Source organism: Rousettus aegyptiacus, unplaced genomic scaffold (assembly GCF_014176215.1).
Source record: "Rousettus aegyptiacus isolate mRouAeg1 unplaced genomic scaffold, mRouAeg1.p scaffold_m13_p_16, whole genome shotgun sequence".
Classification (NCBI taxonomy): domain Eukaryota; kingdom Metazoa; phylum Chordata; class Mammalia; order Chiroptera; family Pteropodidae; genus Rousettus; species Rousettus aegyptiacus.
The window spans coordinates 4,136,545-4,161,805 of NW_023416291.1; the positions used below are offsets into that span (position 1 = coordinate 4,136,545).

At 45.3% G+C, this 25,261-nt stretch overlaps 1 protein-coding gene across 1 annotated transcript in view; it reads left to right on the forward strand.

Moving 5' to 3' along the window:
• Nucleotides 1-2,347: 2,347 nt before the first annotated feature.
• FAT4 (FAT atypical cadherin 4) overlaps nucleotides 2,348-25,261 on the forward strand; it is a 129,538-nt gene continuing 106,624 nt past the window's right edge. The window contains exon 1 of the mRNA XM_016160221.2: nucleotides 2,348-8,048. Within this exon, the coding sequence (XP_016015707.2) occupies nucleotides 2,874-8,048 (5,175 nt within the window). The 5' untranslated portion in view covers nucleotides 2,348-2,873. The remainder of the gene's footprint in view (nucleotides 8,049-25,261) is intronic.

The window sequence follows — 25,261 nt, forward strand, 5'->3', positions numbered from 1 at the left end:
TGTTCTAACCTAAACAAAGGAACCGGCGATAGCATTGTTGGTGTTCAGGTTTTCATAGATGTTTCGGGTTATAGGCTTTCTGCATACGAGGACTTGAATTTGCTGTTTGCTCTATTACTCTTAATTTTTTTTTTTTTTACCTTAAATGAAGAAAGGCACTAGAAGATTCCTAAGGATCTTTTTTCTTTGCCACTATCCCCAGGCAAGAAAGAGGAATTAGCCTTGTAATCTGATCCTTCTAGTCTCTGCATTTAATTTTAAGCAAGAAACCGGGGGATTTAAGACGTTAAATGGAAAGACCAGCAGAGGGCAGTATTTACTCATGGCTGAGTCGCGTCCCTGCTCAGAAGTTTTAAATTCGGAGGGGTCACTGTGGCAGAAATGTATGACATATGCCCTATACTGTATTTGCATTGCTTGGCTCGTATTCATATTTTCGAACGGGTTTCCCTTAAAGGGAAAGGAATATTGACCTGATTCCTAGTCACGTGTTTTTTTTGTTTTTTGTTGTTTTTTTTGAAGAGGCAATAGACATACTGCCACAAAAATTACAGTAAGTAGCAGGAGATTTAATCTGAGTGTGGTACATGGCACGTGAGCATTTTTCAAATTTAAAGTTCACTGTATTTATTGATATTTTTCTCATATCTATCCTTTACCCAGACGAAAAAGAAAAAAAAAAAAACTTCGTTAGGATTCCTTTGGCTACAAAAGTCAAGGGGGAAATATTCCAACAGAGATTAAAATTCCAAACTTTGCAACAGGAAAAGATCTCCATCTTTCCGAAGGGCTACCATTGTTATTGTTGAAACTCTAGGTTTGGCTACTGGCACCTGGGATCCATTTGGGAAGGGAAGCAAAACAAACACTGAGCTCCCCTGGCTTTTCCTATAGGAAGTCCAAGTGCGGTTGGTACCGAGGCGCGGTGCCCCTGGGCCCCTGGGAAGTGGGGGCGGGAGAGCGGGTGCGGGTTTCGGGTGGAGCCGGCTCCGGAGTGCGGGAGCTCGCCGTGCGGACAGCGGGGCCTGGGAGGCGGTGGTTTGGTGCCGTCGGATCCCGGTGTACAGCAGCTTCCTCCCCTCCCGTCCAGAGAGAAGGGCAGGAAACGGTTAAAGCCGAGCTGCGCTGCGCATTCCCAGACAGGCTTTGCTTAATCCTTCCTCCCGCTCCGACAGACCCTCACCCCGCCTTCTTCTGCTTTCTCTCGACCCCCTTACCCCTGAGTTATTACTAGCATAACAACCGCACGGTCTTCCCCCAGACCCCGCCACCGAAGTTATTTATCTGCAAACCTGACCTCACCCCCATCTATTCTGCGGCAGCCTTTTGCTGTTATTGCTCTGACGCCGGCCAAGATCTGACCAAAAAGGAAAAAAAAAGAAAAGAATAGAAAAGAAATCCCCCCTTCTCAGCGCCTCCGACTCGCTGGGCTCCGACTCCCGACCGCCTCCAGTCCCCGGAGGCGGGGCGATTAGCGTCCCGAGCAGCCAGTCCGCGGCCGAGGGAGCCGGGCGCGCCGGCGGGGGCAGCGCGGGGCCCAACGGGGCGGGCCGGGGGGGCCGACGGGCGGGGAGCCGGGGGAGTCCGCGCGGGCGCGAGTGCCATCCCGAGCGAAGAGCGAAGTTTCGGAGCCGGGCCGGGCGCGCGGTCCCCGCCCCCTGGCCACGGTCGGCGGCGCGCCGGCGTGCGCGCGCCTGGCGGGGAAGGGGCGGGGAGAGCGCGGGCCCCGTGGACGCCGAAGGGGCTCGGGCGCGCCCGCCGCCGCTGCACAGCCTGCCGCCCGGCGGCCGAGGAGCAGCGCGCTGACAGGCGCCGTCCCGAGCCGCCGCCACCGCCACCGCCCGGCGCCCCCGCCTTCCCCGCCGACGGCGACGGAGAGAGGGCACCAGCCGCGGTGCCAAGCCTTGTGGATTACAAAGTGAAACTGACCGGGACAGTGAAGCGCAGATCACCAGGGCAGGGGCGAGGCGCGCTCGAGTGGCTTCCGACGGGGCCGCGGGAGAACCGTCCCCCCGGCATGCCGAGGGGAGGGACGCGGGGACCGTGCGCCGCCGCTGCCGCCCGACCCCCGCCAGGCCGAGAAGAAAGGGGGACTCGCGCTCGGTGTGGATGTACAAGTAACGGGCCGGCGGGCGCCCCGGCGGAGGCGCAGTGAAGATGCCGAGGAGCGCGGCGCGTTGCCTGCGCCCGCAGCAGGGCCGGCGGCGGCTGCCGGGCGAGGACGAGGCTGAGCGCGCGCGGGCGCCGCAGCCGTAGCGCCCGCGCCGCGAGCGCCGTTCGCCCGCCGCCTGGGCCTCGGCGGCCGCTTCTGCCGCCGGCTTCCCGAGCAGCGGGGGCGCGAGGAGACCGCTGGTCGCCGCCAGCTTTGGGGAAAGGGATTCTGCAAGCGCCCGCTCCCTGCCGGCCCTCGCCGCTAGGCGCTTCCCCCGCCTCTGGGCGGAGGGCGAGTTGCAAAGTTTCTGAAGACGGTGTTTGCAGTGACGGCTCATACACCTTAGAAACAGGCCACTCCTCGTACCTCACTAACAGCCCGGCGAAAACACTCAGGCTCCGGATTCGAAAACCACGCGGAGGGGGACATATCGGAGGTTTGGGGAACTTTTGGGGACTCATCAGCGCTCCGGAGCGCCCCGCGGAATGCCCGGCCGCTTTCATCCCCCCGTCTCCCTGGCACGACACCTCCGAATGGCTGGCCACCTGGAGCCTTCTCGGTGAGGCAACTCGCCTCTGCTGGGCTGGAGTGTCCCTGAGATAGCGGAGCGCGCAGAGCCAGCGCCTGCGTTTTGGCTGGGACTGCTCAGTTCTGGTCATCAGCATTCTTCTGGCTTCGCATCGTCCTTCTCTTGACCACACCGTTCCAGGGAGCCAGGACCATGAACTTGGCTGCCGGCCGGGCTGCTGGCCGCCCGTGGCTCCCGCTGCCCACCCCGTCAGTGCTCCAGCTCCTTCGCGTCTTCGGGCTGCTGTCCCTGTTCCCGGGGCCGGCCCGGGTCGGCGGGGCCGAGCAGCGCCAGGTGTTCCAGGTGCTGGAGGAGCAGCCTCCCGGCACGCTGGTGGGCACCATCCAGACGCGCCCCGGCTTCACCTACCGGCTCAGCGAAAGCCACGCCCTGTTTGCCATCAACAGTAGCACGGGGACCCTGTACACTACCGCCACCATCGACCGCGAGAGCCTCCCCAGCGACGTGATCAACCTGGTGGTCCTTTCCAGCTCGCCCACCTACCCCACCGAGGTGCGCGTGCTGGTGTGGGACCTGAATGACAACGCCCCCGTTTTCCCAGACCCCTCGATCGTGGTCACTTTCAAGGAGGACAGTAGCAGCGGGCGCCAAGTCATTTTGGATACGGCCACCGACTCGGACATTGGCTCCAATGGCGTGGACCACCGCTCCTACCGCATCATCCAGGGCAACGAGGCGGGTCGCTTTCGCCTGGACATCACGCTGAGCCCGAGCGGCGAGGGCGCCTTCCTGCATCTGGTGTCCAAGGGCGGACTGGACCGCGAGGTCACGCCACAGTACCAGCTCCTGGTGGAAGTGGAGGACAAGGGCGAGCCCCGGCGGCGGGGCTACCTTCAGGTAAACGTGACCGTGCAGGACATTAATGACAACCCCCCGGTGTTTGGCAGTTCCCACTACCAGGCGGGAGTGCCGGAGGACGCGGCCGTGGGCTCCAGCGTCCTCCAGGTGGCGGCGGCGGACGCGGACGAGGGCACCAACGCGGACATTCGCTATCGGCTGCAGGACGAGGGGACCCCCTTCCAAATGGACCCCGAAACGGGGCTTATCACAGTGCGGGAGCCCCTGGACTTCGAGGCCCGGCGCCAGTACTCGCTGACGGTGCAGGCTCTGGACCGAGGCGTGCCTTCCCTCACCGGGCGCGCGGAGGCGCTCATCCAGCTGCTGGACGTCAACGACAACGACCCGGTGGTGAAATTCCGCTACTTCCCTGCCACCTCGCGCTACGCCTCGGTGGATGAGAACGCCCAGGTGGGCACCGTGGTGGCTCTGCTCACCGTGACGGACGCAGACTCTCCCGCGGCCAACGGGAACATCTCCGTGCAGATTCTCGGGGGCAACGAGCAGCGCCACTTTGAGGTGCAGAGCAGCAAAGTGCCGAACCTGAGCCTCATCAAAGTGGCCAGCGCCCTGGACCGCGAGCGCATCCCGTCTTACAACCTCACCGTTTCCGTCTCGGATAACTCCGGGGCGCCCCCTGCCGCAGGGGTCCGGGCGCGCTCCTCTGTGGCGAGCCTGGTGATTTTCGTCAATGACATCAATGACCACCCTCCCGTCTTTGCACAGCAAGTGTACAGAGTGAACCTGAGCGAGGAGGCCCCCCCGGGAAGCTATGTGAGTGGGGTGTCTGCCACCGACGGCGACTCGGGCCTCAATGCGAATCTGCGCTACAGCATCGTCTCTGGCAATGGGCTAGGTTGGTTCCATATCAGTGAGCACAGCGGCCTGGTGACTACTGGGGCTGCTGGGGGCTTGGACCGGGAACTCGCATCCCAGATTGTACTGAATATCAGTGCTCGGGACCAGGGCGTTCACCCCAAGGTTTCCTACGCCCAGCTTATAGTAACTCTCCTGGATGTGAATGATGAGAAGCCGGTATTTAGCCAGCCAGAAGGGTACCATGTGTCTGTGGTCGAGAATGCCCCAGCGGGGACAGAACTGCTGGTGGTTGGGGCAACTGATGGGGACCTGGGTGACAATGGGACAGTGCGCTTCTCCCTGCAAGAGGCTGAGACGGACCAGAGGTCCTTCCGCCTGGACCCTGTGTCTGGAAGGTTGAGTACTGTCTCCTCCCTGGACAGAGAGGAGCAAGCTTTCTACTCCCTGTTGGTTCTGGCCACAGATCTGGGCTCCCCTCCCCAGTCCTCCGTGGCCCGCGTCAATGTCAGCCTCCTGGATTTGAACGACAACAGCCCCGTGTTCTACCCAGTCCAGTACTTTGCTCGCATTCAGGAGAATGAACCTGGAGGTAGCTATATCACCACGGTGTCTGCCACTGACCCCGACTTGGGTCTCAATGGAACTGTCAAATACAGTATATCAGCTGGGGACAGGTCTCGGTTTCAGGTCAGTGCCCAGAGTGGGGTTATTTCTACAAGAATGGCTCTAGACAGAGAAGAAAAGACAGCTTACCAGCTGCAGATCGTGGCTACTGACGGTGGCAATTTACAGTCCTCCAACCAGGCCATAGTCACCATCACTGTGTTGGACACTCAGGACAACCCACCTGTGTTCAGCCAGGCTGCCTACAGCTTCGTGGTCTTTGAGAATGTGGCTCTGGGGTACCACGTAGGTAGTGTGTCTGCATCCACCATGGACCTCAATTCCAACATCACTTATCTCATTACTACTGGAGATCAGAAAGGTATGTTTGCTATCAGCCAGGTCACTGGGCAGCTTACCACAGCAAGTGTGATTGATAGAGAAGAGCAGTCCTTTTATCAGCTGAAAGTGGTGGCCAGTGGGGGCACGGTGACTGGAGACACTATGGTTAACATAACAGTGAAGGATCTGAATGACAACTCTCCCCATTTCCTTCAGGCGGTGGAGAGTGTGAATGTGGTGGAGAATTGGCAGGCAGGTCACAGCATTTTCCAAGCCCAAGCTGTGGACCCTGATGAGGGTGTCAATGGCATGGTATTCTATAGCCTGAAGCAAAACCCCAAGAACCTGTTTACTATTAATGAGGAGAACGGTACCATTAGTCTGCTGGGGCCCCTGGATGTCCATGCCGGCTCCTATCAGATAGAGGTCTTGGCATCTGACATGGGGGTGCCGCAGCTCTCCTCTAGTTTCATCTTAACGGTTCACGTCCATGATGTCAATGACAACCCGCCAGTGTTTGACCAACTGTCTTACGAGGTCACCCTTTCTGAGTCAGAACCTGTGAATTCTCGATTCTTTAAAGTGCAAGCTTTTGATAAGGATTCAGGAGCAAATGGTGAAATTGCATACAGTGTTGCTGAAGGAAACACAGGGGACGCTTTTGGCATATTTCCAGATGGTCAACTGTATATAAAAAGTGAACTGGACCGTGAACTTCAAGACAGATATGTTTTACTGGTTGTGGCTTCTGACAGAGCAGTGGAACCCCTTAGTGCCACTGTGAATGTTACTGTCATTTTGGAAGATGTAAATGATAACAGACCTCTTTTTAACAGCACCAATTACACGTTTTACTTTGAAGAGGAGCAGAAATCTGGGTCATTTGTGGGCAAAGTAAGTGCTGTAGATAAAGACTTTGGGCCAAATGGAGAAGTAAGGTATTCTTTTGAAATGGTGCAGCCAGATTTTGAGTTGCATGCCGTCAGTGGGGAAATTACAAGCACTCATCAGTTAGACAGGGAGTCTCTTATGAGGCGCAGAGGGACTGCAGTGTTTAGCTTTACAGTCATCGCGACAGATCGGGGGCTCCCGCAGCCCCTCAAGGATCAGGCCACGGTACATGTTTACATGAAGGATATAAATGACAATGCCCCCAAATTCGTCAAAGACTTTTACCAAGCCACAATATCAGAGTCTGCAGCCAATTTGACACAGGTTTTAAGAGTGTCTGCCTCAGATGTTGACGAAGGTAGTAATGGACTTATTCGTTATTCTGTCATGAAAGGAAATGAAGAAAGACAGTTTGCTATAGACAGCACCTCCGGTCAGGTGACACTAATTGGCACATTAGATTATGAAGCAACAGCTGCCTATTCCCTTGTCATTCAAGCGGTGGATTCAGGGACAATCTCCCTCAATTCAACCTGTACCTTAAATATTGATATTTTAGATGAAAATGACAATACCCCTTCTTTCCCCAAATCAACACTATTTGTTGATGTTTTGGAAAACATGAGAATCGGTGAGCTTGTGTCCTCTGTAACCGCGACCGATTCAGACTCGGGTGACAATGCTGACTTACACTACAGTATTACTGGGACTAACAACCACGGGACTTTCAGCATTAGCCCCAACACTGGGAGTATTTTTCTTGCCAAAAAATTGGACTTTGAAACACAGTCTTTGTACAAATTAAATATAACAGCCAAAGACCAAGGAAGGCCTCCTCGTTCCTCTACGATGTCCGTGGTCATATACGTGAGGGACTTCAATGACAACCCGCCTAGCTTTCCTCCCGGGGATATTTTCAAGTCCATTGCTGAGAATGTTCCCATCGGAACGTCTGTCATCTCAGTGACCGCCCATGACCCCGATGCAGACATTAATGGGCAGCTCTCCTACACCATCATTCAGCAGATGCCAAGGGGCAACCACTTTGGCATAGATGAAGTCAAAGGCACTATCTACACTGATGCAGAAATAGACCGGGAGTTTGCCAGCCTCTTCGAGTTGACTGTGAAAGCCAATGATCAGGCGGTGCCTATCGAGACTAGACGGTATGCTTTGAAAAATGTGACCATTTTGGTCACGGACCTCAATGACAACGTCCCGATGTTTACCTCGCAAAACGCCCTTGCTGCAGACCCGTCGGCTGTGATTGGTTCTGTCCTGACCACCATCACGGCCGCCGACCCGGACGAAGGCGCTAACGGAGAGGTGGAGTACGAGATCATCAACGGGGACACCGACACCTTCATCGTGGACCGTTTCAGTGGGGACTTGAGAGTGGCTTCCGCGCTGGTGCCTTCGCAGCTGATCTACAACCTCATCGTTTCAGCAACAGACCTTGGTCCTGAGAGGAGGAAATCGACGACTGAGCTGACCGTCATTCTTCAGGGCCTTGATGGACCTGTTTTCTCTCAACCCAAATACATAACCATTTTGAAGGAAGGAGAACCCATTGGCACCAATGTGATATCGATAGAAGCAGCGAGCCCCAGGGGCTCGGAAGCCCCAGTGGAGTATTATATCGTTTCAGTTCGTTGCGAGGAGAAGACCGTGGGCCGCCTCTTCACGATCGGACGACAGACTGGTGTCATTCAGACCGCGGCCATTCTGGACCGGGAGCAGGGGGCCTGCCTCTACCTGGTGGAGGTTTATGCCATAGAAAAATCCGCTGCTTTTCCCAGAACACAGAGAGCGGAGGTAACGATTTTATAGTCATTTAAGAGTGATTTATGGATATGCTTTTTAGAAAGATCATTTTCTTTATATTTCCTATGCTAATTACTCTATATTTACTTAGTCTACATAATTTCTTTCTATAACTATTTACCTTTATTGTTATTAATTTTACTGACGGGAGTATCTGAAAATATTCTGGCGTGAAGACTAACAAGAATTACATAAAATTTAGGTTTAATGTCGGTCAAAACTAAACTGAACAGTTTTTCTGTATTTCGTCCCATAGAAATCAATAATATAAGGGTAGGGAGAAATCTTTAGCTACTTTAGAAGTGCAAAAAAAGAAAAAAGCCTCATCCATTTGTCTAAGCTAAATCCCTGTGCTAAACACCTGTCAGCAAGGAGGTTTACTAGAGGATGGGGTGTTTCTTCTCCACCGTGGAGAATGGAGGTGGGAAGCGGCCTGACTTCACAGCCGCCTCGGGGGCGTGGCCGTGGAGGACAGGCTGCCACCTGACAGCAGCCCAGTGGTTGACCTCCGCCTCCTCAGTGGTCTCGGCAGTTTCTATACAGACAGCGACCCATGCTGATAATGCTGATGCACAGAGCCAGGTCCGGGGAGCGCCCCGACTCCACCTGCCTTCGCGTTTTCGTTTTCGGGGCTGTCTTCTGACGCAGAGTGTGAACCCCTTCTCTTCCCAGCTGAGCTAAAGCATGTGGTGGGCGGGGCACGATCAGAGACTACAAACCCAGCCACTGGCTGCCGCTGCCTGGTGTCCTGTGGGTCCGCGTCCTTCCCCGTCCGCTGACCGGGAAGACGTTGGTGTTCCACAGCCTGAGCCAAGGGAGTCCCAAGCTCGGCGACCCCTGGGCCGCGTTTCAGGCTGCTCCCTGCACGTATCATTGGTGTGCTTTTTAATTGAACTGCTCCCAATAATGTCTTGATAGCAACCGGAAACGATATAGCTGTGCCCTGGAAAGCTCTTGTTTGCCATTTTCTAAGTTCCTTCTCTCTCTCTCCCTCCCGTCAGAGACATTCTGGTGTCACTCAGCCAAAAACACAAAATATCAAATGTGGTTTGTGATACTTGGCACTGACCCAGATACAACATGCTGGGAGGACTGAGGCTCGTGTGTTTGTTTTCTTGCTTTCTTTTCTATCTGGGGAAGGTGAGGGGTCTTCTTCATTTAAAATGCTCGTTTATTATCTTCCCCAATCCCTGGAATTTTTTTTATAATACCAGCTATGTCTAGTCTGTGGGTGGAGCATTACATTCATGTTTTAGAGAATATTAGAGGTATAATTAGAGTAATAATTCTTAATGGAGATATAATTCTTAGAGATAGAATTCTAAGTGGAATTCAGTTTTATCTTTTATACATGGCCCTGAAAGGACTTCTAACCCAAATGCCCTCTTTTACCCAATTAATTTTTTAAAGAGCTCAACATGGGTCTTATATATTGAGCTATTTGGTTTAACTTGGGCTATGATTTACATATAATTTTATTCTGATTTGATGTATTCCTCCCTTAAACCCACTCTCTGTCTCCCTTTTTCTCTGGCATTATTTCTTAGATGAAGAGATTTACTTAGTTGAAAAGTGAAATATTTATTAAAGATAGGCAATTAGGTCATTCTAGATTTTAGATAAATTTGTTTACCTGTAGAACAAATTAGGTCTTGGTTGGCTTAACGCATAACGTTTCATTAGAGAATATGGAGATTGAGAATAAATGCCCATTGTCACCATTAGAAGATGTATTTCTCTTGTTATTTACTCATTGGATCTGCAAAAACTGGCTTAGCTTAAATTCGTTAACTATTGCTATCTCTGCAATGGGCCTGTGCGTTCAAAAATAATAATTCTAAATCATTTTGCTCATAATAGGAGATAATACTTATTTACCCTGAGATAACACCCATATGAAAACTTATTTATGTTTACTATACAATATTTACTTAAAAATCTGGTGAGAATTCATTATGATGATTTTTTATGAGAAAAAAATTATTTGTCAGAGTATCTTCTGTGAACTAAAGTGCTGAAATCGTACACCAAGTTTGAGTTCCCAAGGTCCAACCACTCCTTAAATTAGAAGCAAATGTGTTTCCCCTAAGAATATTGAAAGCAGTGGTTGGGAGCTAGAATTTCATATTATTATTGGTTGTATCTTTTAAGAATATACAATAAAGTACTTTTTCCCTTCTGCTCAAACAATTAGTTTACCATGATTCTGCTAAAAGAAGTTATAAATTACTTCTGGTTGTCAGAGGTGATTTTTCAGTTGTTTGTTTCCAAGTGCAAACTTCGCTTCAGTGCATTTTGAAAAAATGTATTCACGTTCACTGAGGGGAGGCTGGGTCGCTTGCTCAGGTTCCTGGCTGGAGTCATGGCCGATCACATTCCCTGGGAAAGCGGAGGGTCAGTGGGTAAAGAGAAGTGGCTTAATGTGCGTTCTCTGTCCAGCTCTGATGCTCGTGGAAGAGAGCTGGGATTGAGGCCCCACGGGGGCCCAACGCAGTGGCCGGTCCAGCCGGGCACCTTCCTTTACCTGCTTCCCCCATCCAAAACTGGCATGAACAGGACTCTCTCTCTGGAGGATGGCTTCTGGGCTGTAGACAAGAGACTCCTCATCCTTTTATTTTGTGTCTTTATATTCTCAGAGGAGTCTTGATTGTGTTAGAGTAGCTCATATACATTTTGTACCATTTGTCTAGGTTCAACAAAAATTGAATATGTTGTACTTCAATGAGCATTTTTCTTTCAATATATTTCATATGGGAACATGCAGCGTAGGGACTGGATTGGACCCCATCAAGGTCAGAGGCTTTGTTTCATCAACGTAAGCATCTCTGAGCCTAGTCTACCACCGAGGTGTAGCAGGTGCTCTGTACGCGTTTGTGGGATGAGATGGCAGAGGAGCTGAGATCAGAACATGTGCACTTGTGCCTCAGAAATAAAGTAACAGAGAGAAGCTGAGGGAACAGAGTAAATCTGATCTTGATCCTTCATTGAATGAAGGGCATATGGACATACCAATGATCGCTGCCCTCCAAAGGAACTGAGAATGGTCAGAAAACTCAGGAAAGGGGAACTTGGCTGGGTGGTCTCCCGCAGAACTGAGGGTTTAAGTGGAAAGAAATAGTGTATATGTGTGCAGATCATGGTCCCAAGGTTTGTTGATCTCAGGAATACTGTCTACTCTTAGAAATTGTCCAGGATTCAAAGAGCTTTTGCTTAGGTGTGTCTCATCTGCTGATATTTATCATTTGAACATTAAAATTGAGAAAATTTTGAAATGTTCATGACTTTATTTAAAAAAACACATTAAACGTCTAACATTTTAATGCGATAAAACTATTTTGCCAACCAAAAAATAATGAAAAGAGAGACATTATTTTACATTTTCATCTATCTCTTTATTATCTGGTTTAAGAGAAGACAACTGGATTCTTAAATATTATTCAGTCTATTGCAGTCTGTTGTTTTGGTTAAAGCGCATGAAAAGAATTGATCCTTACTCAGATATGTGGAGTTGGGTGAGGGAGAGATACTTCGATGTCCTTTTTAGGTAACTGTCAGTTTTCTTCTGATACTACAGTAGAACTCCACAAGTGGTAGTTTCTTAAAACTCAGTTGCAGTGTGAAATCCGAAACCCTATTGGTGAACTTTTCATACCTTTTTTTTTTTTTTTTTTTAAATATTGATCTGTCTTGCATTCTGAATGGACCTTTTACCTATGTATGCCTTAGAAATATCAGGCATTGGTCATTTGGAAAATATTGATGTAAGTGATAATAAGTGTCTCTAAGTGTATTGGCTCTCAGTCTTGTGGTGATGGTTAGAGTTTTCCAAAATTTGAATTTTCATTTAACAGTTCAGATTTTATCATTAGTAACATATATTATTGGTCGTTTACCTTGAAGTGTCAGGCTTCCTTTGTTCATTTTTAAACAACAAGAAAATGTCTGCCAAGTAGCCAAGTCAGAAAAAGCAAAGTTTCTGTCAGTAGTTCTTGCCTTTAAGGATCATATTCCATAAATAGAGCAGCTAGTTCAGCTCGCAACTCAATCTCACACATAGTTTCTCTGAAATGACAGTATATTTAGGGACAGATCGATGGTTCTTTGTGTACCTTTCACCATTGTCACATAAAACATGAAATAGACATCAAGATTTAAGAGTCTAGAATTAATCAAATTAAAATTTTACTATTTCTTCAAAGACGTTTCTTCAGTTTTTAAGTGAAACTGGACTTGTGTTTTGACCACAAGTGCCTGGCAGTGAAGACTAACAATTACTGCTGGAATAATTGTGTCGTTTGATTTGTGCTGTGGCATCGGCAGTTTTACCCACCATTGCGTTTGCACCTCTAGTGTAAATGTCAACACAGTAAAAAAGACAGCAGCTTTGATTCGCCAGGGCCCCTAGGGCAGTCACTCTCTGGGATGCCTGGAGCTGGTGTGCACAGTGGCTGCAATTTGGTAAAAAACTAACAGAGTGAAAGCCACCAGAGACATTCTATCAGAAGTGTGTTTAGAATATTAGGTGGCTGGATTATGATTTATTGAAGATGAGAAATGAGTTTTAGCGATTGGGTAATAATTTATTTTCACAACAAAACCATCAATTTTCCAGGAGAAATGATGGAGACATTTGTGAGGTCCGTGCTGACTACCGAGACAGGAAATGGTTTTCTTCAGCAGGGTTTAGAATCAGAGCCGGTGCAACTTGGACTGAATGTCTGTGTGTCTTGTGTATCATCCCTCACAGGCAAAAATATAAGCAACCGAACTAGGTATATAGTAGTAGTAGTGATGATGATTGATGATGGTGGATGATGATGATGATGTACTGAGTGCTGCTGCAGTCAGTCACCGAACTCAGTGCTTTTCGTTCTTTTAGGGATTTTATCACTTGAGCCTCACAGCAGCACTAGTAATAGTATTATTCCCACTTCATAGCTATGGAAACAGGTTAAGAAACATTCAATGAGTGCTCAAATTCAGAGAGAAAGGACAGTGACATGCAGGCTTGTGTAAGTCCGTTATTTGTACTCACAGCTACTGTTCCTATATCCAGGGCCGTCCGTGGTTTCAGTTACGAGCAGGGCTCTTCACTCTGTAGGTAATGAGTATGCATGCTTTTACCAACCTTGTTTTCATGTGCTTGCTTGTTGTTAAAAAAAGTCTTTGAAAACTAGAATATTATGTATTGTCTGAACTCAGGGACACATGATTTCTGCGTGGCTCAGTCAAGGCCATCAGCGGATGGGTCAGCTAGAACGTGGTGGCCATTCCCCAGCAGGGAGGAGGGTGAGCCTGTGAGAGGGAGGGACCAAGGGTGGATGAAGGGCCCCAGTACGCAGAGGGCCTGTCCTCCTCAGTCTGTGCACCGTGGGAGCTGCCACTGCAAGTTAGGAAGCGGGAGAACCCACCTGGGGGTTTTCAGGTGTAAATCTTTCTCCTCTAAGGAGTAATGGCGGAGCTGGGGTGGATGAATGTGAAGAGTATATTAGGAGGCGGAAGACACTGTATCGCTCCTCTGCTTAGAGCTCCACAATGTATTAAAAAAAAAAAATCTTATGATTATTTTCTGATTTTCTTTTTTTTCTTATTGGTTTATTTTTAAATTTATTAGACTTTAAATTTACTGTGACTTAAAGGGCTCTATTGATTTTAAAGATATGTACAAATGTTTATTACTAAGGGAAATATTGATGGCCAATTAACCTTTGCTGCAGATTGTGTATATGGCCCTGGGATGCCTGGTTTGGTTTCTCAGTGTTGGTAATAAGAGTCTATAGACAGTTTATCTTCTGATTATATTATTTGTTTTGCCTTATTAAAACCCTAATGATTTTAATCCTCTATTGTTCCATTAGAGTTTGAGGCAACTAGTCTAGGAATAGTTTTGAAAACTAATTATGTACGTAACATTTTGTGGAATCAGTTTTTACTGCCTTGTCTGCATCTTGCACTTTGTCATCATTACGCCGAGAAGCTGCGTGAGGGCCTTGTTAGTCGTGAGGGGCTGTTAGTGGCTGTAGTGGGCTCCACAGGCCCTGGGGTGGATGCTCTGGTCCAAGAATTAATAAATCTAGGGCTTAGCTCTTCGTAATGCCCATGAAAACATCAGTATTCTGCATTAGGAGCTTGCGAATGGAAATAGGAAAAGAACGATAGGCAGATCCGATAGGCCAAGATGAAAGAACATGCTCCTTAGAGTGTCCTAGATATAGCATATGGCCAATATTTTCTAATGCTTTCAGGCTTTAAGTAATCTGTGACAGCAGTGGCCAATTGTAGGAGTACATTAAATAAGGAGGAGCGAGTATAAGGATTTTAGACAAGTGAAAATGTTAAAATTAATTTTTATTAGACAAATATTCTTTATGAGATACATGTATCATATTAACATGTATAAAATATTCTATATTAATACATATGCATCCAGTATCCAAACACTGGTGAATCCTCCCTGGTGTAATATACTGAGAAACAGGACAAATAAAGCCATGAACATGAAATATAATCTGATTGGCAGGTAACACATATGTGTTAATAGGGACACCCTCTTTTTTAGTTTCCAGACATATATTTAAGAAACAATCCGTGAGTAAAAACCAAATCCAAATGTATTGAAGAAATGTTGAGATTTAAAAACGCCGCTTGACAACTGGCAGTTGGGAGCCAGTGGCATTGTTTCAGATTACTTGGCATTTTTTTGAAATGTTTGTATCATTTATAGACTCTGCCGCCTATAAAGCGCTTCCATCGTGTCAGACACTGGCAGGCCCCAGGCACTGCCTGGCCTTCACGGCAGTCCGGCAGGTGCGCTCGAGCTCTCGTCCTCTGACAGTGAGCGCACGGGCTGGTGGAGGTCGAGGCTGCGAAGCAGGTGTGTGGCGGGCGTAGGATTCGCACCCGCAGTCTCTCACTGAAGCGCACACTTGATCCCGACGTGGCACTGGCCAACACGACATGTTCCGAGAGCGGCGGGCACTCCGCTCTCAGAGGCATGCAGTTCTGTGTTTCTTCACACTGATGACTGAAGAAATACAGGATAACGTGACATTCAGGTAACGACCCCCTGGTAGGATTACTTTCATCCACTTTAGTCTTTGTTTAGGTTGGGCTTGAATAAATGGTCCCATACTCCGTCAGTTCTTCATGTCACTCTCTTAAACGTGAGGTGGAAATGTATTTCCATTTTTTCCTGTTAATGCTTCATTTATGTTCTTTCCTTCTCAGAGAACTTTCTTGTGAGAGTCGTCCATACCCGCCTTCTTCCTTCTCGTCTCGTAGCTCTGCACCCGTCAGGCCCGGCTTCTGCCGCTCCCCGGGGTCGCCCTGCCGAGAGCGCCGTGGCGGCCGCGTTCCCGCCCGGTGGCCGGTGGCCGGTGGCCGGTGGCCGGCGCTCGCTTCCCGCTCCGGCCATCCCAGTGCAGCGCGCTCCGCGGGTGCCGCTCGGTCCTCACGCTCTGGCTTTGTATCGTGCTTCCTGGACCGGTTCCTCCCCCGTCTCCTTCGCCAGCTTCGCTTCTTCTCACCTTCTAAGTGGTGGACTCTCCCGGGTTTCTCGACTCTTCTCTGTTCAATCCGCACTTGTTCCCTTGAGGATCTCAGTCGGTCCCATGATTTTAAATCATGTGAACACCGATGACTCCAGAATTTCGGCTCCGCCCCGCGCGTCTCTCCTGCGTTCCGTGCTCGTCGCGTTTAACTAGCTTCCCAGTGGGTGTTTTAAATCAGCAGCCCAGGTCTGAGCTCCGGCATCGTCCCGGGAAAGACCCGCCCCGCGGCCCGCTCAGCCGTCTCCTCACCCGACGGAGAGTCCAGTCTTCACATTGCTCAGGTCCGCGCGGCAGGAGTCACCTCGGACCCCTCACGCCCACCCCGGGCACGGCCTATCAGGTAGTCTCGGCTCCCTCTGAAACACGCATCCAGACAGTGACTGTTTCGCATCGCTTCCGCCGCTGCCCGGTCTCATACGCGTCGTTGAAGACATCTTCGTGCTGCTCCCCAGCACCCTATCCTGCTGTCCTTTCCTGCTTATCAGCCTTACCCACGCTTGCTTCTTGCTTTCTCCAGAACTCTCTGGGCGCACACCTGCCTCGGAGCGCTTGCTCCTGGGTCTTCCCTTGACACAGAATGCTCTTTCCTCCAGATGTCTGTTGGGGAGACTCCCTCCCATGCTTCAGGTATTTGTTTATATCTCACATTGGAAGGGAGAATCACCCCTCCTTTCCTAGCATGCACCTGTAGCCACTCCTCGCCCTGCCTCATCCACAGCTTCCTGTTGCAGTTCATGTTCCTCCCCCCAGTACTTACCGGCCTCCTTCACCAGCTTCCTGTCACCTCCCTAAATGCAAAATGTTGGAACAGCCCCAGAATCAGTTCTTGAAACTCCTCTCATTCTAATCAGCACTAGTACACTGAGGAATTCAGCCAATCTTATTATTTTAAATACAGCGTATACATTATGCATGTATAAATGTGTGTGTGATGTGATTTAGTGATCTGTAATTTTGATGACGTTTTGTCTATCTTCCTCCCACTAGAATGAAATTCCACAAGGGCAGGTAGATTTACCAGCTGTGTTCACTGATGTGCCTCAAGAGTCTAGAACATTCCTTAGAACATAGTAGGCACACAATAAAATTCTGTCGCACGATTGGCCGCATTCATGGATGAATGACCTGGCTTCCCTGCCTCTGTCTCGCCCCCTTCAGTCTAATCAAGCTGCTGGAGTGACCAGGAAATGCAGGTCATGTCATTTCACTCATTTGCTCAAAATCCATCGCTTTCCATGTCACTCACGGTAAAAGCCGGACCTGTCCAGTGACCCGTAAGGCCGTGTGTGACCTGCTGTCGTCAGTTACTTTTCTGACTGACTGCTCCCTGCCTGTCGCTCACCGGGCACCGAGCCCGCTCAGCAAGCACAGGGCCCTGCCGCAGGGCCTTGGAGCTGGCCCTGCTCGCCACTGGCTGCCTCCTTCCCAGCACGGCCCTCACGCCCTTTCTCCAGGTCACCTGGCAAAGGTCTCCGGCCCCCACCTTCCTTTTTCTCTCTCCCTTTCGTTTCTCCTTAGTCTCTGTCATCACCCAACGTACCACTTAGGTCCCTCTTTTACGTCGCTTGTGGTATGTCTTCCTTCTGGAAGATCTGTTTCATGAGGGAAAAGGTCGCCACCTGCTTGTTATTGTGTATTCCCAGCACCTGCCGTGGGGCTGGCTGGGAGCTCGGAAGCTCATGTTTGGGAAATGCAGGAATGACTGTAGCACAGGGCGAATGTGTCGCTGTGGCCCGGAGGCTCTGTGTGCAGGCCGAAGTCGACGAGTCACTTCTCATTTCTCAAGCCAGATTGGGGAGCTTCCGTTGACATCAGTGAAGCTAGTGAACTGGCAAAGACTGATTTTCCAGGGTAAAATGATGGTGGTTACATTATTTGACTAAGAGCCTTCTAACCGAATGTCCAGAAATATTTAGAATCTGAAGTACACTGAGATTGCTAATGATTATTTTTAATATTTTGGTAAAGTAGAACATTTTAGAATGGATATCATGATGTGTGTTATGCTGACCACATCTTCTCATTTCCTTAGAATTTACCTAATTTTACTTTACAGAGCAAATCTTAACTTCTTGTGAACAATATTTCTCTTCAGCAAAAAGGCGAGTACATAGACGGTTTTTAAAAATGATTCTTTTCAATGTTGATAAGTTGAATCAATCTTTGCTCAAAACTTAGCATCAGTTATATTAGTAAACTTAATCAAATGTAGCAAAGAAGTCATGCTTACTAATTCATCCTGACTGAAGTTTAGTTGAAAGACTATGCCTTTTTTTTTTTTGGATGAAGCTTGATTCAAACGTTATCAAAGCTACTCTGAGAATCTCATTTCCTCATCTGTACAATGGGACGATAGTACCTATTTCATAGCTTTTTGTGAGGAGGGGGCAAAAAAGGTACTCAGTGAAGTTTGTTCTCTTTTCTCCAAAGGTCAGGTATGCACAAAAAATATAAATAGTAAAACACACTTGGCTTTAGAGCACTATTTTTTTTTTTGGATTACTCTAACATGTCTGTAAGGTCAGGCGTTTTCTCTTCATTTTAAGGAAAAGGCACGGAGAATTTTATGCTTTAGGTGTGGTTGCAAATCTAGACTAACATCCAGGTTTTTCTGGGTTGGGTCAACAAACTTGACTTTAAACCACACTGCTCAATCTGTGATTGAGTGAATGTTGCTTGCCCATCATTTCATATCATTTTATTGTTGTTGAGATAATTCAGTAATCGTTATAGTCCTTTAAGGAAAGTAACTTGTTAATCCAGAAACTAATCTGTCGAGAGAGGTTTAGCTGCTTATAAAACAAGCAATTTAAAGTGTTAGTCACTCAGGGTACATTTCATTTTGCAGCCTCTGATTTGCAGTGGGCGTTCATCTCCCAGTTCCCAGTGATGCTAGTGAAGTCATGTGTTTATCTGTGAACCTATTTTGAAAATATTTTTTATCACTTACTGAAATTTTCAAAATAAGCAAACACCCAAAGATGATGGTATAACGTTGTATGTTCTTTAACCAAGATAATTACTGTTTATATTTATACATGCATTTGTTTCATTCTACAGTGGATTCAAACAGGTTACAAAACAGGTTTCATTGTGTGTGTGTGTGTGTGTGTGTGTGTATGTGTGTGCGTGCGTGCACGCACACACGTACAATGAAAGGATAAATCTTTAAGAAGTAGAAATACGTATAACTAAAAGTTAATCCTGGAATATATAAGATTAGTGTATAGAATTGTATGATTTAGGTAGCCCTTGAGTTTATTTTAGGCTTTTAAAGGCAAAATCAAACACAGAAATCAGATTGCGTATATGTCATAGTGTCCTAGATAAAGAAACAGTACACAGGAGAGTTAACAAAAGAAATGCAGATTTTCTAAACCCAAGGACTTAAGAGGACTTTATCTCACAGGTGCTCAAAAAGAGATCTATTTTCAAGGGATGAGTCTTTCTGTGGTACCCTTCCTTATTTATACAATCACAGATTTTCAACATCTATTGTGATGTCTTTTAGTGTGGGTTTATGGCAAATTGTAACAGTGTGATTCTAGCAAATTATTTATTTATGGATCAAAAGAGCCTCCCCATTGGGAAAGTGCTTATAGTTGGCTTTGTTCATGCAGTGGGTTAATATTTTATAACCACACAGAGAACATTCCTAATGAGGTTTTTGCATTAGCATATCTGCAGCATATCATAGGGAAAACCTGACTATAAGGGGTTTTCAGTTTTCAGTAATGCCTTAGCTTACTCCACCAGGGGACTTTGCTTGTATACTTAAAGGCAACATTGGTTAAATGAAGGCAATTGGTTAAAACACTAGACCGAATCTAGCAATCTGTTTTCGATTGTAACTATTTTTTAGAAACATAATTTGGAGTTCCGAAATGTTACTTGACTTGATTATATTGCTTTATTGTAGCCTTTTTTTCCTCACCAGGAGCTGTATGGCAGTCCTTTAATTGCTTTAGAAAGTCGACTCAGAGTCTGTTTTTTAAAAAGATGGTACATTAAATTACCCACTAAAAAGATTAAAGTACTAATTCATGCATGTGACTAAGTGGGACAGAACTGCTTGTGTTGCAAGCCAGCTTAATATTTTATTACTTTGCATAATAAAATAGGGAAAGTTATTTATTTACTCCTTGAGGTTATAATTAGTTACAAGTAAGTAACAGATCCTTAGTAGTTCAAGTCCAGACCCTACAGATTTAGCTCACCACTTGACCCCCGAATTGCTGGAAGATGAAGGATGTGGAAGTAGAAATTAATTTTCTTTATGGGACAAGATAGTCTGTGATGAGAGGGATGAATTAAGTTAGCCAAAAATTTGGGTCAAACTGAACACAGACGGCTGAAGCTCATAGAGGTGTCTATTGTATTTTTTTCTCAGCAGTTTTGTGTGTGTGTATGTGTGTGCCGGTGTGTTCACACTTAAATGAATATCCGTTGCTCAGAAACCCAGAGAAAATACATTGAGAGATTCCATGTTTGTTAAAAAAAGAAAGAGAAAGGAACAGTAATCAGTCGCGGATATCGGAGTGGAAGGTGGGCTGCTGTTAGCGTGCGGTGGTAGCGGTGAGCGGAGGCCGGGGGGAGGGATGTTGCTTTTACACGTCTGAAACTAAATCAGTCACACTGAACATTTACTTCTTAGCTTGTCTCTGCCTTCTTCCTCAAACACTGTTTGGAAAAATGGCCTAGAGTAAACGCATTCTATTAGTTAATATTAGGTGATAATGCAGAGGGCAAACATTTGAAGACGTGAAACTGCAATTAAAATTTGCTTTTCATAACCTTAATGCATCCTAAACTCAATTTTTCCCCCTAAACCTCAGTGAAAGGATTTCATGTGTATTCGCTTTCTGAAGGAATTCTGTATCATTCATAATATAGAATGCAGTTGTGCACTGCAGGGTTAAGTACTAAAACAAACATAAATTTGGAAGTCAGAATAATTCTATTCAAATCCTTGCTTTACCCTTTCATGCTGTGTGACCTTGAGGCAGAAGCTAAACTTCTCTGAGCTACAGTGCCTTCATCTATTAAAGGGGGAGAATTCTAACCACTTAGTAAGTGTCACGACAAACATGTTTAGTACACATAGCAGTGCAGATTTCCTTACAGGACTGTTTGGTTCACTTTTATGATGCTACATTCAGTTGCTTGCTCCGTGTGTGGTCCAGAAGGCAAAGATTAAAAGAGAAAGAGAGTGTAAACTGTTACTGGGCATGTAGATAGCTACTGTTCATGCAGGAATTCTGATGATGTGTCTAATGATACCATGTAGACTGGGAAACAAAACCAAACTTACAAATTACATTTCCTGGTTTTAGGGAAATTCCTGAGGAATCACATTAAAAAAAAAAAAAGAAAAAAAAAAAGAAAAAAAAAACACCTCTGCGATAGTTTTCCTCATTATACTATATTGAGTAGAAAAATAATTTTTAAATGACAGAGACTGGTGGGCTGAAAGACCTAAGGAAGGACAGGCTATTAGTTAAGCCTGGGAAATGGACTTAGTTTTCAACATGCTAATTTTGCATGTAACTTAAGTAAATGACAGGATTCTATTTTAAATTTTATTATAATGCAAAGCCAGATATGTGTTTTGCTATTTATAGACTGTCCTCATTAGAGAATCAAATGTTGAAGTTATAGGCAGCTTTCTTAGGGAAAACAATAAAAATAAAAACTTTATTGAGAGATAGGGCGTGAGCGATTTGTTAGTAAGTATGCCATAAATTAGACTTCAAACATATTTAGACTCTAAAAGACCTTCGTTTCATGTAGTACAGACACAGACAGACCTTTAAATATTCCGGCTGCTGCCTCCTCATTGTGAGCCTTGCGAATTTACTCAAAAAAGTGTCAGCTCACTTTTCTCCCACCTTTTTCATTGCTGTTGTCTTTGATCAGGCGAGATGCAAAGATGCAACACTCAGGGCAGCAGAACTGACGCCTGGTCTTCTCACACCTGCCCTTACATGAGGACAAGTCCACGACCTTCCTTACTGTGTTTCCCAGGACAGAATCCAACCTACTTAGGGTTCCCTCTTTTCTTCTGAGATGGAAGTAGACACGGAAACGAAGGAGATGTTAACCATCTTCCTGGCTGTTTGCCGGGACGTCTGCGTTCCCCTTGCTTAACTCCTGTTTCTGCACATCGTCACTTAGGCGGTAACCAAAGACTTCTGGATTAGAAGCGACAAGCACTAGGGCCTTGTTCTTATTTTTTATTGTGAACAATTTATTTGCCTTGGCGTTGCTTTCCTATCCTTAACTTTTGCTCAGACCCAGCGCTTAATCCGGATCTGTGCCCTCAGGAGGCAGTCTGATAGGAAGACAAACTCACATAACCATTATCAGAAAATGTAGGCGATTGCCATGAAAAACTACCCATTGATTATAGTAACTGGTTTCACACAATCGCGATTATTTACCCTATTCAAGCATTTCATTTTGTACTTCCTAAGGGGTTATCTACATATTTTAGTTTATTTGAAGTGGAGTCATTTTCTTGGTCTAAAATTCTGAAAAAAAAAAAAAATCCCATAAAGCAATACCTGCTTTTATTATCTTCCTATTTTTAGAATATTTGGTATGAGGTATCACTATGTACCTAAGTGGAGCTTGATTTCAAGTATGTCCACCTCGGGCTCGTCCCCGAGGTCCGCCAGGGAACCCGCCATGAGGCTGCGTCTTGGTCCCACTGTGCGTCCCCCCCTTTCCTGTGTGCACCCAGGTCCTTCCTGGGCATCACCGCCACTGCCCTTGGGAGCCACCTCTGCCCTGAGACACCGCCATGCTTGTTTGTGCTTGACGACATGCTGGTATGTCTCCATCAAGAAAGATCATTCATTCATCTGTCTTCAACATTATTTTTATCTGTGCTAATACTTATAAAACAGTAATAGCATGATTACTAAATAACAATTTTTAAACAACAATACCAATTACCCCTAAAACAACATAACTTGCTTATTAAGAACAGGTGACTTCGTGCTTTTTAATTCAAATCTCAAAATAATGCTGTGAAATAGAAGTTGTTATTACCATTTTGCAGATGAGAAAACTCAGGCTTAGGAGGGGACAAATTTGCTCCTGTTGGGCCAGCCAACCAGTTAGCAAAGCACAGGCCCAGGTCTGGAGCCCAGGTATTCAGTCCAAAACTCATCCTGGCCAATGGGACATTGGGACTAATGGTTCTGATAAAGGTATAAACTGGGAACCTTTTAAAAAAGCAATATTTCCACTCTATGTGTTATATTATTTGTATTATTTTATATGTTCGTATAGCATAGACAGTTTTAAAGATATTACTTTAAATCCTTTTGGGATGAGTAATAAATTTAAAAAAAATATTTAACTGTAAAAACAGGATTTTAGTCAAATGGATCTGGAAAAAATTTTTTTAATCTATCACTGACCCATACAAAATATCAGTATATATGATACCATCATTTTCCTCAACGTATTTTTTTTTCAAGGACTTTTATTGTTTCTGTTTTGTAGCTATTCAATTTAAGCAAAATTTAAACTTTTAAAAATATTCAGTTTTCATATGGTGATATATTTTAGTTTGATTAGTTCACAAAACTTATTGCACAGGAGAATCCCTTGTGCGGATGCTTATTTAAAATGTAGATTATTTTTCAGAGGATTCAAGGACGGTCCCTGGAACTTTTCATTTTAACAAGTCCCTCAAGTGACTCTGATGCAAATCGCCCACAGACCTCACTGCAAGGAACATTCTTCTTTGAGAGGCTAGGTTTTCTATAAGAGATTAATTACATTTTTGCAAATTTGAGATCCCTTTTGTGAAGTAGTAGCAGCGCTGGAAATAGAAGAATCAACATGCAGAGTCCAAACGATACCTTTTTCAATTTGATAGCTACTCAGGAATACTGTGAGGCTTTGGCAGTGGTCAGCAAGCCATGGCGAGTAATTTAGTAACTAGTGGAATAATGAAATGGAAATTGAAATAAACAAAAATGCGCACTGCCCTATTTGTCGATTAAACTTGTGTAAGTGGATTATACGTAGCCGTATAGCTATCAGAATCCCCCCTCACAGGATAATTTTATTTATTTATTTTTACAGATATTGTAAATTTAGAAAAAAATAGATTTATATTGGGATAAGTCAAACTTTAAGTGATTAAATCTTCTTAGGAAAAGCAATATTTCTGAGAGATACACGGGACAGAAGAACGATATGAAAGAACTGTGTAGTGTTCTCAGTATAAGGTACAGCTCCACGAGTCATTCCTACTGAAAAGGAACTAAAAAAAGGTTCTTTTCTTAGAACAGAATGTAATTTTTTAAGTACATGAGGTGACCTGAGTCAGTAGGTATATAGGAATTTGTGCTAATATTAGAGGTTTGCATTTAATAGTATATGAAATATTATGGACTTTACTGACTTACTTGAGTTTTCTTATTATAGTTCTATAACTGGAATTACTATAGAGTATAGAGTCCCAAAATATTTCTTATTTCCGAAGTCTTCTAAGGAGTGAAATCATGGGAGATATTATAATAACCACTTATAAGGAAATTGATTAATAATGTAAAAATGTAGGATCCCTCATGTGCTCAACATCATTTTACATTCTGACATAATACAATATGCAACGTCTTTAATTCATGTATATTCACCCTTCCTTAAAAAACATTTACTTTCACAAAGAATATTTTTACCTGCAACACTCAAGATAGAATCAGTAGCTATAGATGTCACATTCTATATGTAGCAGAGTAAGAGAACACTTCAAAAATTGTAATTTGGCTTAATTGAAACGTGCCTAGCCATCTGGAGCACTCCTGCATAATATAAAGACATTTGGCATTTTAAATAAAGGATTTTGAATTAAACCAGAAATCTTTTGTGTCTTCCAAAGACATTGATTTATTGAGACTATTTGTGGCTTTCCCTCATATACGAAAGATTGATGATTTCCTGAATGTCCTTTAATTCCTTCGTTTTATAAAATGAATACATATAGTTAAGCAAGATGAAACCTTTGAGGTTCTCTGAACAAAGGTGACAGGAAATATTGCCAAGTATGTTTCAAAAATTCATCAGATTTTACAAAATATAAATGATCTTGGCATTATTGAATGTCAAATGACTGAATGAGTAAATATATGGTTTTCTTAATATTCCACATGACTTATTTTATGAATTACATTAAAGGTACTGTAAAGTGATTCTAACTTTTGAGGTATAAACTTCTACAATTTCAGTATGGACTGGTATTGATAAACTTAAAGCATCAAGCAGATCCGGTCTTACCAACACAAAGTGCTTTGCGTTAAGACACTTTTGAGAGTCTTTTTTCAATTAAGCTAAATTACAATTTTTTTATTCAACACAAATAATTCTACACCTTATAGTTCAAATGATATAGCTTTTATGTTATGAAATAGGACATTTCTATTTTTATTGTAATAGCTCTCAGTATTTTAAGTTTTAAATATTTGAAAATGTTTATCAAAATTATATAACTGAAATTATAAATTTATCATTATAGTCGAAATAAAACCCATTTATTTAATGTCACTTCTTCAAATGCTTGTTTTAACATAAAATGTTCATGTAGAGTAGTCACCAGAGAGATAGATTTTTGTTATTTCTTGTCCAGGACACATGCAG